Source organism: Myotis lucifugus, unplaced genomic scaffold, assembly GCF_000147115.1.
Source record: "Myotis lucifugus unplaced genomic scaffold, Myoluc2.0 scaffold_254, whole genome shotgun sequence".
Lineage (NCBI taxonomy): Eukaryota > Metazoa > Chordata > Mammalia > Chiroptera > Vespertilionidae > Myotis > Myotis lucifugus.
The window spans coordinates 26,266-39,294 of NW_005871302.1; the positions used below are offsets into that span (position 1 = coordinate 26,266).

Consider the following 13,029-nt stretch of genomic DNA (forward strand, 5'->3'; position numbering starts at 1 on the left):
GGTTACAAGCACCAGCTCCTGGCAGGGACCTTCCTCTGACCACAGCTCCCAGCCCCTCCCTCCAGCCTTTCCACCGCCTCAGTGCATACGGGCCTCTCCAGGGCAACCTGCTCAAGTTCACCTCCCTTTCCCTTTCCCGCCGCACCTCACTGGCGTGCATTTCAGCCTTGTCCCCAGCGCCCAACCCCAACAACCCTTAACCCCGCATCAATCCAAAGGCCAGCTCTACTGCCAAATAGGCCAGCTGTGCCCTATTTGCTGGATGAGTTCTTCCTCCTCCTACTAGGCCCAGGGCAATCAGGGCACCCTCCGTGCAGCAACCTCCCAGCCCTTCCTTTGAGCTGGTAAATCCCTTCTCTGTTCCCATAGCCCAGGGGTGGGGAACCTTTCTTCTGCCAAGGACCACTGGGGTGTCTATAACATCATAAAATTATCAACTTAAAAATTAGCCTATCCTTGGCCAAACATTTAATTAAGGCATCCCTAATGCCTTGGCAGGGCCAGACCAAATGATTTTGGGGGCCTTATACAGCCCATGGGTGGGCCGTTCCCCATCCCTGCCATAGCCCTTTGAAGATACATCTATACGGGCTCTTTTCACATCAGAATAGCTTTGTTTCCACATCATCTATACCAAACTCTGAGTTCTCTGAGAGCAGGCTAGGTCTCTGGCTTGTTTGTGCTTGCATCCATGACGCCTGGCCCATAGTAGGTGCTCAACAAATAATAAATGTTAAGTGAATGAGCAAATGGGTGAGTGGAGTTCCCTCAACATAGGAAGCCCTGCAGAAGCAGATGCTGGGAGTGATCCGCCTGCTGGCTGCAGTGACATGCCCTTGTTCACCTCCTCACAGGCCACAGTGTAACAATGAGTGGAGACAGAGATGGCGGCGTGGCCACTGCGTCCTATGCATTCTCTCTCACATCAGCTAGTTCTAAGGAAGCCGGAGCATGTCAGGGATTCGGGACTCACGGGCACATGGTCCTGGGCCATGGCTGCCCACACTGCACGACTCCAGAAGGCACCCCTGGGGTTCTGCGACATGGCAGCACTGCGATGATCGGTCTGAGGCACCTGGTGGCCAGTGCCGCGTTCTGTCTTGGCCATTTTCTCAGAAACTTGAGAGGCCAGGAGGACCATCTGACCAAATTACCCTCTCATGCCAACTAGTTACAGAAGCAATGAGGTCAGAATGGTCACTTCCAGTGAATGCAGAGGCCAGCAGATTCAAGGGGTCAGTCCGGGAGAAGCTATGGGAAACCAGGAGGCTAGCAGGTGCCATGGGTGGATTCAGGCCACTATAATGGCCTTGTTCTCTGCCACAGAAGTCTGTGATGGAATGAGCTCCCCATCGCCAGGGGTATGCCGGCAGAGGCTTTATGGAGAAGGTACAGGGGACCTCTGCAGACTAGAGCCGTCTTCTTTCCAGGGCATTCATCTGACGCATAGTGAGTACCTGCTCTGTGTCAGGCGCCATGGGCTCACTGGGACCCAGCCAGTACTTAGAGACCCAGACAGACATGAGCCCAGTTCAACCAGCCAATATTTAACTGAGTTCACTGACGAGCTTTAGAAGAGGCCGTGAGGGTGGGGCCCTTATGGTGACGTTAGTGCTCCTATAAGAAGAGACGCCACAGAAGTCTCTTGCTCTCTGTGCCATCTGAGGACACTGGGAGGGGGCAGCCACCTACAAGCCAGGAAGGAAGCTCTCACCAGAAACTGACCATGCTAACGGCTGGGTTTTGGATCTAGCCTCCAGCACTGCGAGAAAATGAGTTCCTGTTGTTTAAGCCGCTATGGTGTTCTGTGCAGCAGCCTGAGCTGACTAGGACACGCCCTGGCCAGCAAGCTCTAATCTCACCGTAGGGCAGGGTCTGCCTGGGGCAGCAGCCTCGCCTGCCGGCTTCTGTCTCAGAGGGCAGGCTGGAGCGGGCGAGTAGCTGGCGGTGAAGTCTGGTTCAAAGAACCAGCTTTGATTTTATTGGTTTTTCTCAATAGTTTTCTATTTCATTGATTTCTGCTCTTATCTTTATTATTTCCTTCCTTCCGCTTGCTTTGGGCTCTCCAAAGACCTTAAACATTGTTATATGGGACATATTGATTGTTAACTCCATTGAAGGGGATAAATATTAGCCATCATTTACAGTTGAGGATCTGAAAGAGGTTAAGTAACTTGCCCAGTGCCCCGAAGCTACCAAGTGGTGGAGCCAGAATTCAAACCCAGGACTTCTAACCATTGGACAACACTGCCTCCCAGCCAGAGCCTTCACTGCGCCAGATGCCTCGCCAAGCACGGTCAAGGAGAGCCGCTTCTCGGTGTCCCTCGGACATCCGTGTTTCCTGTCTTCCTTCCCAGTGACCATCAACTTTCCTCGGGGTCTACTGGCAATCCTCCCAGTTCCCTTGACCGAAAGGTCCCGGGGCTGCCCTGTCCAGGGAGACAGCCTTCAGAACCGCCTTGGCACTTACCTTGGACTTGGCTGAACTGCAGGTGGTGGGATCTGTTGGTGAGAACAGAAAGGAAAAGGAACGTTGGATGGGGCAGGAGCAGGCTGAGACGTGTGAACACGATTCCCTCTTCAAAGGCTTCAGAAACCAGGGAGTCCAGAAACCCGAGACCCCCCTGGGCCTGGGCCATCCTGGGCCTCTGAGGCCAGTTCCAATGGGGTAGGGATGGAGCAGAGCAGGGTGTCAGTCACCGCTTCCTTGTGAGGCAGGACGGGCCACCAGGCTGCCAGCCACTGACGCCTCATGTGCCCAGGGTTAAGGGCAAGAGGGGCTTCTGGGGGGCCTAGTTCCTCTCCCCCTCCTCTCCCGGTTACTATGAAGCAGTGGAGAGAAAATGCCCGGTACCAGATGCAGTCCACGAAACCACAACAGTGAGACACAGCAAATCACAGATGCTCTGGAGAATGGAGACCACACAGTGCAGAGAGGAGGGTGCCTGACATCCACCCTCACCCCCACTTGCAGGACATGAGAGGACCATGTGAATGAATGATCGAATGCAGGGCCGACAGGAAGTAGGTGGGACACAGGAGGCAGAGTGGCCTGGGGGCTAGAGCCCTGCTCGGTTCCCCGTCCAGACGTGAGGCCCTCGTTTATAACGGAGAGTCAAGTCATGATTACCTCCGTGGGGCTTGGGTCCCGCACCCGGAATATGACGGGGGTGGAGAAGGGACCACAACCAAGCCCTGCAGCGTCTCCTCCAGAACGGGCAGGGAGCAGGCTGATCCGTGCCCTCCCCGGCCCGAGGGGGCAGTGGGCAGTGCAGTTAATCCACACTCTCTGGCAAGCAGGTTAGAGGCCTCCTCCCCAGCCCACCCCGCTCATGGTGAGAAGAGCAGATGTGCTGACCACACAGCGACACACCACGGGGCAGGGGAGCGGCAGCGGGTGACTAGAAGAGACGAGGGCTCCTCTGCCATCCCCACCCCTGTCGTCTGGGCCCTCCCCCCGCCTGCCTCTTGCAGCTAAGGGTGCTGTGACACACCTCCTGTCGGAGACAGGACCAACGGACCGAGGTGCGGTCACTCCCAGGGTGGGAGGAGTTAGTGGCTGCTCTCCTGTGAGAATGGCCGGAGGCCTGCAAATAGGACTCAGGCTGAGCGACCAGGGGCTCTGGTTTCAGAAGCAGAGAGAGTCCGTCCTTGAAGGGGACTGAGGCAGGAGCTACAGCCATAAGAGGCTTCTGAAAGGTGGTGTCACTGGTGTCCGGAGAGGCTGGGTCCTGCTCCCAGCCAAGCCTCCCCTGCCCAGATCACCAGGCGTAGCCGGGCTGGGCACAGAGAGAAGGCCTGGGGATGGGGATCACCATGCGGTGCCCAGGCTTCCTGGCCAGGGGGACAGGATCTGGCTCTAGCAAGTGCCTCCCTCCTCCTGAGAAGGGCCTTCCGGACGGGAGGGGACTGGCACGGGGTTGTGGGGTTGTTGGCGATCATGGGGAGCTGGCATGTCAGGGTGAGGTCCTCACAGCCCGATGTCCCCGCCTGCCCCTCGTGCCTGCCCAGCCTTCTTATAATCACCCGCCACTGTTAGTGACCGAGGCCGCGACGCCACACTGTACCCTTTAAATCTCCAACAGGTCCGCTGGAGGAGGGGGGAGGGCGGAGAAGAGAAGGAACAGGATCCAGGGTGTGGGAGGAGAGCAGAGGGAGAGGGAGGAGGGATGGAGGGGTGCAAGGAGAAAAGGAAGAAAAATTAAAAAGAGAAACATGCCCAGAAGGACACAGCCCATGAGAAATAAAAAGCTCAGGAAAGAAACCAGTGAAGGAGGGTGGGGAACACGCCTCCCAGCCCCGGGGTGGGGGCAGCTGAGCAGATGAGGGGGTGGGCGCACAGGCAAGCTGGACCTCCCCAGAGAGAGACGCCCTGCCACAGCCCCTTCTCGGTGGTGGGGGGAGGGAAGGGCCCCACGGGGCAGGAGCAGGGAAGCTGGGCCTCTGGCCGGGCATCTGGGATGGCATCTGGGACCCTCAGGGATGCAGGGCCCCCCCTCACTCCCCCCAGGACCCTGCACTCACCCGGACCTGGGTCGCCAGGGGGCACTGTCCTGCCAATGTTGGGCAGGAGATACTCGATGTTGGGCACTGACTGAGGCTCCTTGTCATCCACAGGGGTCTGCAAACAGAAGGAGGGTCAGCCACCACGCCCTCCGACGGCTAGGCTGGGTCCTGCAGGATGGGGTCCCCTGGAGACAGGGCGCACGTTCCTCCACAGACTGGCTCCGCAGGGCAGTGCTGTCTCCCTCATCACGCAGGCACGCTCGAGGGCAGGTCCGACATGCCTCCGTTGGACCGTTTTGTGCCTCCCCAACACCCTGATCGAGCCCCAAAGTCCTGAGCTGCTCCCTCCGCCGAAGGCAGGAGCTGTGTCTCCCCCACCAGCCTGGACCTTCCTAAGGCTACACCCGCTGCGTAAGACTGAAAGGTGGGCGTCTGCCTTTGCTACCGGACACTGTTTCTTTAGAGGAGGCCTGTATCCCCCCCCCTCCCCCGACTGAGAACTCCCGGAGGCAAGGATGGGTGCTCCTGAGGAGAGGGTCTGTTTCCTCCCTCAGAGTGGGGGGCCACAGGGCGGGGACCTTCTCCTGCTGGAGTCTTGCTTCCCCTGCCCCCAACCTGGGAAGAGGGCCCACCTCAGACCAGACCCCCCACCCCGACCCCCCGCCTGCCCTCTGCACCACTTACTCTCTCTCCCTTGTCCTCGTCATCACTGAAGAACCAGTCTGACTGCAGAGGAGACAAAAGGAAGTGATGAAATCAGCGTGGGAGACGGGCAGACACGGGCTCCCAACCTGCTCAGTCCAGAGCACCCACTCAGGCGCCGGACGGGATGGGACAGGAGGGGGCACCAAGAGGCAAGGGCCCCCCTCTTCTCAACAAACCCCAGGCTGGCCTGGTTGCCAGAGAGGCCTCAGAGGTTGACAGATTCTGGAACCCGACTCCATAGACTATGAGAAACCCTTGGGGAAAGGAAAGATTGGACCCCAGGGTGGGAGGGACATGCAGACGGGAGTGAGAGCGGGTCGGAGTAGAGACTGATGCCCTGCTGAGGGAGAGCTGCTGAGGGAGAGCTGCTGAGGGAGAGCTGCTCTCTGCCTGTCTCTCACTAAACTCTGCCCAGCGCACATCACGAGGGCTGGCCCCCTGCAAGCCAGAAGCAGGGGGCAGCGGTGCCACGTAGGTAGGGCCGGCTGGGCACACTGCAGGGAGGAGGCCCTCCAGCACGACTAGAGCCGAGTATACCCCACACCAGCCCTGGGCTCCACTCTTACAATTGGGGGAGCCCTGGAAGGTGTTAGGAGGTTCCCTGAGGGGCAGGCAGGCAAGAGCTTTCTCATAAACGCCAAACACGATAGAAACTGAAGCCATAAATTCCGCTCTTAGATATGTTTTGTGAAATTTGAGAATCTTAATGATAAAACTCTAAACGTTTTCTAAAAAACAAAACCAGATTGCTTACAAATGAGCAAGTATCAGCTGTAACTAAAACTTTGAGCAGCAACAGACACAACAAGACAAGTAATTATTTCAATGTATTGTTGGATTACAAAGGCAAGAATTTTTTTTTTAATCCTCATCTGAAGAAATGTTTTTTATTGATTTTAGAGAGAAATGAAGGGAGAGAGAGAGAGAGGGAGACGTTAGAGAGAAACATCGATTGGCTGCTTCCCATACACACCCCAACTAGGAATGGAACCTGCTACCTACGTATGTGCCCTGAGTGGGAATTGAACCTGCAACCTTTTTGGTGTATGGGATGATGCTCCAACCAACTGAGCCAGAGCTGCAGGAACTTTGAACCTAGAATTTTATACCCTGCTAAACTCTCTGAGTATATGAGCAAGTAAAGAAATGAATCCAGAGTTGAGCAATAAGCTCTGAGAAATAATGATGGGTAGTAGCATAGAAAAGTCCATTGTTATCAAACCAAGAATGATGCCACACACAAACAAAGTGTATTCGTGACGATCTGGAATTCAAATTCCGAGGGAGAAACCAGTGACAGGTGAAAGGACACTAGTACTTGGCTTTTAGATGTGGTGGAAGGAAGGCATGGAAGACTGATGAGGTTTAGAAATTGATAGTGAAAACGAAACGTAAGTATGGGCTTTGTAAGTATGTGGATTTTATAAATTGTATGATTTTATTATCAGGAAAATAAAAATCAACCCAGCCACAGCAAGGTAGGACAGACCAAAAGGAAATAAGATGAAAATGAGGTTAACAGAAAAAGATTGCATAACAGAAGTAAGTCCTAAAAGTACAAAAGTGACAATAAAGTATATGAGCTAAGCTCACTGATTTGAAGTTAAAACACACAGTCCGGCCGGTGTGGCTCAGTGGTTGAAGTCGACCTATGAACCAGGAGGTCACGGTGTGATTCCCAGTCAGGGCACATGCCCAGGTTGTGGGCTCGATCCCTGGTGTGGGGTGATCAATGAGTGACCTGGCCCTAAAGGTCACAGTGCCAAGGTTGAGAAATGCCAGTGTACGCATAGTAGGTATCACCATGTGTGCTGAGTGACAACTGAACAAATGCCTGGACGAGGTCTGCATTTGAGATCCATTCGAGTTAGTAAACACGTGTGAGCTGGTTGGTGCCTTGCCGCTGAGAGGCCGCACACCTGCGTTTGGTGGTCTCTGCTGACATCATTTTGCTGTGCAACCCTGGGCAAGTCACTCACTGTTCCTCTTCACCCAGTTTCGACCCCCTCTGAGCAATGTGAGGACAGGTCTGATGCCTTAAGGCCACTTCCAGCCCTGCTGCCCATGGATTCCACAGATGACAGGAGTCCCTGGTGGTGGTGGTGGGGGGGGGGGGGCAGCTCATGGCCGCGGCTAGAACTCCCAGCAGGAGGTCACGTCACCCACTAACTCCACTGTCCACGGCCTGGCCGAGGAGTCTCTGCCACAAGTCCAGCCCCTGCCTGGGCTCCTGACCACATTGACCCCTCGCCATAGAGCCTCTGGGCTAGGCAGACCCCTGTAAACCTGGGGGTGGCTAAAGGGCCTGAACAGGGGGTAGCTCATTCCCTCACAACCATCTGGGGCTGATTATGTCCAAATGCCAAGGAGGCAGAAAATGGGTGGTAAAGCCCAGACTGGCATAACCTCAACAGCAATTCATTCATTCATTCATTCATTCATTCATTCAGCAAACACTGCGTGTTCTCTGTGCCGAGCACTGGGCTTGGTGCTGGGAATACACTAGGAAGGAGACCGATAAGCCTTACTGCCCTCACCTGCCCGGAGGAGGGGCTGCTCTGGGTGGGGACTCCCCTCACGGCTTGGGGGGAGAGGAAGTGGACACATTTGGGGCCTCCTTTCTCCCCAAAGGCTCTTGTTCCTGACACCCCAGCTCATCACAGGCCTCAAGTTTCTAGGAACTTGTCCAGGAACCATGGGACTAGCTTCTCTCTCTTCCCTACTGCCCCCCCCCCAAAGCACAGACTCATGGGGGCTCCAGGGGGCTCCCTGTTGGGTTGGAGAGCTGAGCTTTTCCAAGGGAGATAAGCTTCCCCAGACCAAGGCCTCATCAGGATCTCTGATGCTACCTGGTGGCGCTGGCCTCCCTGACAGCTCTGGACCAGGCCTCCAGGCCGGTGGTCCCACTTTTAGGGTGAGAACAGGCCACCATGCTCCCTCTCATGGCTCAGAACCCTGACCACACAGTGAAGGAGAGAAAGAAACCAACAGGCAAGGCCAGTCAGCAAGACCAAAGTGGGCCCCACTGCCTTACCCTCGCCAGCCTTCCTCCTCTGGGACAAGCTGAGGAATCTGCCCTCCCAGTGGGGGGGGGAGAAAAGCACAGGCTACCGTTTATTCGCTGTGTGACCTGAGCAAGTCACTTTACCTCTCTGAGCTCCAGTCCGATTTCCTCAGCTGTAAAATGGGGGTAACACGATCTGGTTTCCCTTCCCTCAAGTCCCTGTGAGGTGGGGGAGGCTAAGGCTCCCCTCCCCCTGATAAGCAGCCAATCTTATTTCTCCTGGCAGGAGGGGGTCTAGCTGGACCACAGGCCATACCAACATTTGGAAATGGAGAGCTGAGAGGGGTCAGAAAAAAATCCTTGCGTGCCCAGCAGGGGGCACTGCTGCCCTGGGTTTGGCTCTGGAAGATGAAGGCCTCCTGGGCCCTCTGCTGGCCACTCTCGGCTCTCATCCTTCATGGACAAGAACAAGAACCCTGAGAAACAGGCCTCTGGGGCCTCCACGCAGCCGAGAGAAGGGAGGGGACCAGCCCAATATAAACAGCAGGAGTGCAGGGCCCGCCTCAGACCATGCCTTTCCTGCCCCATCCGCCTCCGCCCCACCCGCGGCATCACCATTTCCTCCGCCCCTGCACCCTGCCCCGTCTGCAGGTTTATGCAAGGACACCACTCGGCCTCTCCACCTCTCCAGGGCGGGCGCTTCTGAAGGTGCCCCTGCACTCACCCCTCTGCTCTCCAACCTTCCTCCTCCCTCTGACCCTCACACACATCTTGGAAGCTCAGGGGCCTCCTGTTTCTTCTGCTGGGGACCTGGGGAGTCCCCGACGGTAGGGATTCCAGGATCTATTCCGGTTTGGCCTTGAAGGGCATTCCCCACCCAGCAGCGTTTTCTTAAGCTGCCTCAACCGTCCCTGTGCACACCCACCCGGCGAGCAGCAGCGAGGAGCCCAGGGCCCGTGGCCACTTACATGCTGGATCAGCGTCTCCACGATCTTGTATCGGTCAGGCATGTGCGTCACCATGTCGGCCATGTTGTCCTCCGACGTCCTCACCAGCGTCGGCCCGAAGACCAGGGCCAGGTTCCGGGGCTCCATCTGGGCAGTGGGGGGAGCAGGTCAGTGCCAATAACCCTGGGAGCCTGACTCCAGTCCCCCAGGTGTCCCTCACTCTGGGCCCCTCGAGCCCCTCCCTGAGCCGTCCCTGGCTTAGGGGCTGAACGCCTCCTGGTGTGGGCGTGGAGGTGCCTGGTACATAGAGCACAGGCCAGGTTTCAGCCCCCTCCCTCCCAGGTCTAGCAGCCAGGGGCAGCACCCAACCTGCACACCATACTGTGCTGGCAACGGGGGATCCTGGAGTGGGGACCCCCTGGAGTTCCCAGGCTGTCTTAGGACTGAGAGAAACCCTATAGCTCCCCGCATTTTCCCCGCTGCAGAACCAGAAGATAATACGAGGTGTGATTTGGAAAAAGCATTGCAAGGAATTCCAGCTAAATCAGAGGATGGGTTTTCTCTTCTTTCTTTTTTAAAACATATTTATATTGATTTCAGAGAGGAAAGGAGAGGGAGAGAGAGATAGAAACATCAATGATGAGAGAGAATCATTGATCGGCTGCCTCATGCTCACCCCACATGGGGGATGGAGCCTGCAACCCAGGCACGTGCCCTGACCGGGAATCGAACCGTCGTGACCTCCTGGTTCATAGGCCGATGCTCAACCACTGAGCCACGCCAGCCGGGCCAGAGAGGGGCAGAGGGAAACTAGTTTTCGTTCTCAGCCCTGGCCCCGCAGAGGGCAGAGCAAGGGGCCAGCAGGGAGGATGGACTTTCACCAGCCACAGGAGACAGTTCCGAGGGAGGAGCTCTGGCGGGAGGAGTGGCTTGAGAGGATCTGACCCAGAGGAGCTCATAATGTGTGAGGAGACCCAGGCATGCTTCCCCCCCCCCCCATTGGAGCCCCACCCACCTTGTTTTTCTCCGAGTGGTCAGCGATGGTCTTCAGATGGCCCACGAGGAATTTCAGTGTCTCATAGTAGTGTCCTGGGAGGTCCCTGATCTGGGCAGGAGAGAGAAGAGGCATGGGATCAGACTGTCATGGGCTCCCACTGCCATACCTCATACCTCAGGGGCTCTGGAATCCACCCTCTCACTTCCCCCCCTCCTCCCCCGGAAGAGATGGAGAAACTGAGGCCTTGAGTGGGGAAGGGCTTCCCAAGGTCACAGCGGGAACTGGTGGCACTGGACTCCGGGCCTCCTGGGACCTCGGTGCTCTCCCAATCCAGGCTGCCTTTGGCCCGACAGCGTCTCTTTCCTTACCAGTTTCCGCAGCGTTTTCAATCGCTCCCTCGAGTCTTCAATGCGATTGGCTTCGATGAAGTCGTTGTATTTGTCTAGAACATACCAAAGACCCTTTAGAGGAAGGGGACAAGCTTCGGGCTGAAGGGCAGGGCGGCCTGTTCTGTTCCGGTTCCGAAGGGCACCGTGGCCTTGTGCTCACGGGACCAAACCCCACCGCTGTCCTCAGTGTGCACCTGACCTGGGGTCGCCGAGGTGTGCACATCCGGGAAGAACTAAGACCCGAGTTATATGTCATACTGGAAAAGGGGTCCCGGCACCGGTCTCCAGGACAAGGACACCACAAGGTCAGGTGCGAAGGTGACTCAGACAGAGGAAGGGGCCTTTCAGTCTCCACACACCCCACCCCGCCCCACCCCACCCCGCCCCGCCCCGCCCCACCCCACCGGTGTCAGGATTCCCCCGACTCCCTTCAGGGGTCCATGGGAAACTTTTAAAAAATGGAACGCGGTAAGTTTACTCGAAACTTCATCTGGATGAGTAAAGGCATGAGGAGAGCCTTTACTCGTCTTCGAAGGCAGAATGAGGAGGAAGGAATTGCCCCACCGGATACCGAAGCAAACGATAGAGGGAGCGGATGCTCGCTCTGTGTTTTTGGAGGAAAAAGTGAATTGGCCTCCCCCTCCCAAGGGGGAAACGGTGTCGCCTGGGGGCATTTTTTTTTGGGGGGGGGCCCCTTTATATTGATGGGATTGGGGGGGAGTTTTCCTTATCCTCTTTCCCAGGGGTTCCTTTTTCCCGCGGGGGGGGGGGGGGGGGGGGGGGATCTGGATCTAGCTCACATAATCCACACTTAACTGCATTTCAGAGCCAAATATAAAGTTGTTAAAATATTGGAAAAAATAAGGAAATAGCTACATCGTCATAAGGCCTTCTTAAACATGAGATGCAGAACCCATCAAAGATGAACAGCGTTGCCTGCACTTGGAACAACTGTTCCCAGTTTCTCTACTGCAAGTTCAAAGGCACATGGCAGACCCCATATTTGCAAAAACTGACAAAGGATTCATATCTACAAGGTACAAGAGTTTGTCTCCTATAAATCAATATGGAAAAAGACAGACAACCCAATAGAAAAATGGGCACGTAGCCTGAACAGGCAAATACGAAGGAAATAGAAAAGACCAATAAACTAATGAAAAGACAGTTAATCTCCCTAGTAATGAGGAAAATGAAAATGAAAACAATAATGAGATGCCATTTCCCCTACCCGATAAGCAAAAGTTTAAAATATTAATAACATCCACTGCTGGGGGGGAGGGGGCATAATGTTCAGTGGGGTGTGCGCTGGGCCCACTTCTCAGAGTGCCACCTGACGTTAGCCTTCAAAAATGTTTACCAGGGAAGGGATTACGACGTGCAAATTGCCAGTTATAAAAACAGTCACAGGGGCGTAAATTATAGCACAGGGAACACAGTCAATAATATCGTAATAACCATGTAAGGTGTCAGATGGGTGCTAGACTTATCAGGGGGATCACTTCATAAGGTGTATAAATGTCTAATCACTAGGATGTACACCTGAAAGTAACATAATACTGTGTGTCAACTCTAATTAAAAAATAAAATGTATATTTAAAAAAAATGTTTACCGGGGACGTGGACCTAGCAATTCCGCATCAAGAAATCTGCCCCGAGGACACGGATCCAGGCGTGCGGGGATGTACGCCAGGAAAGTCATTGCAACATGTTCTGCGCAAAAATTTGAAGGCAACCGAAATATCCATCGGTAGGGGAGTGACTAGACGAGTTACAGGCTATTCAGACTCTGAAATGCGATGCGGTTGATTTAAAAGAAGAACGAGGAAGGGCTCTTTGTGCTGACATGAATGAATCTCAAAATGACAAGCCTCCTTTTGTTAAGAACAACCCAACCAGTGGTGTGCTGGGCCCGCCCCCCTGGCTCCAGAGAGCCGTCACCGCCCCACCTCCTGCTCCGCACCGCTGACCGGGTATCTATAGGTGGCTTGAAATCAGCCCTGGTGGGAGTATTTATACCATGGAAATTGGAAAAAAACGCTACAGACCAAGGCTTCCCCCCACCCCACCCCACCCCACCCCAGGGAGCCAGAGGTTAAACCTTTATCAGCACACCGCTGAATACCTATTTGTCTTTGTTGTGTGCCGGAGGGTCTGGAAGGAAACACATTGTTCATCAGCAGCTCAGCAGATGCTCAAAGCTGGGCCCTGAAGCCAGATGCCTGGGGCCTAATCCTGGCTCCAGCCCCGACAACCTGTGAGGCCTTGGGCAAGTCAGTTAACCTCTGTGTGCCTCAGTTCCCTCATCTGTGAGGTGGAGATAGTCGTGCCTGCCTCAGGGAGTCGTTGTAGGGAGCAGTGCATGGCACCAAGGAAACGCTCAGAGAATGTTAGCATAACCTCAGGAGGCGGGAGTAGGAGAAGGGCAGGGACCTCGGTGTTTGTTTGTATCTGTACTACCTGTTTTTCACAAGTGCATGTTTC

General features: G+C 55.3%; 1 protein-coding gene across 1 annotated transcript in view; it reads right to left on the reverse strand.

Annotated features, from left to right (window-relative positions):
• Positions 1-500: 500 nt before the first annotated feature.
• ARHGAP23 (Rho GTPase activating protein 23) overlaps positions 501-13,029 on the reverse strand; it is a 31,585-nt gene continuing 19,056 nt past the window's right edge. The window contains 7 exon segments of the mRNA XM_023762604.1: positions 501-1,167; positions 2,471-2,502; positions 4,525-4,621; positions 5,191-5,232; positions 9,184-9,309; positions 10,178-10,267; positions 10,528-10,602. Of these exon segments, the coding sequence (XP_023618372.1) occupies positions 1,159-1,167; positions 2,471-2,502; positions 4,525-4,621; positions 5,191-5,232; positions 9,184-9,309; positions 10,178-10,267; positions 10,528-10,602 (471 nt within the window). The 3' untranslated portion in view covers positions 501-1,158.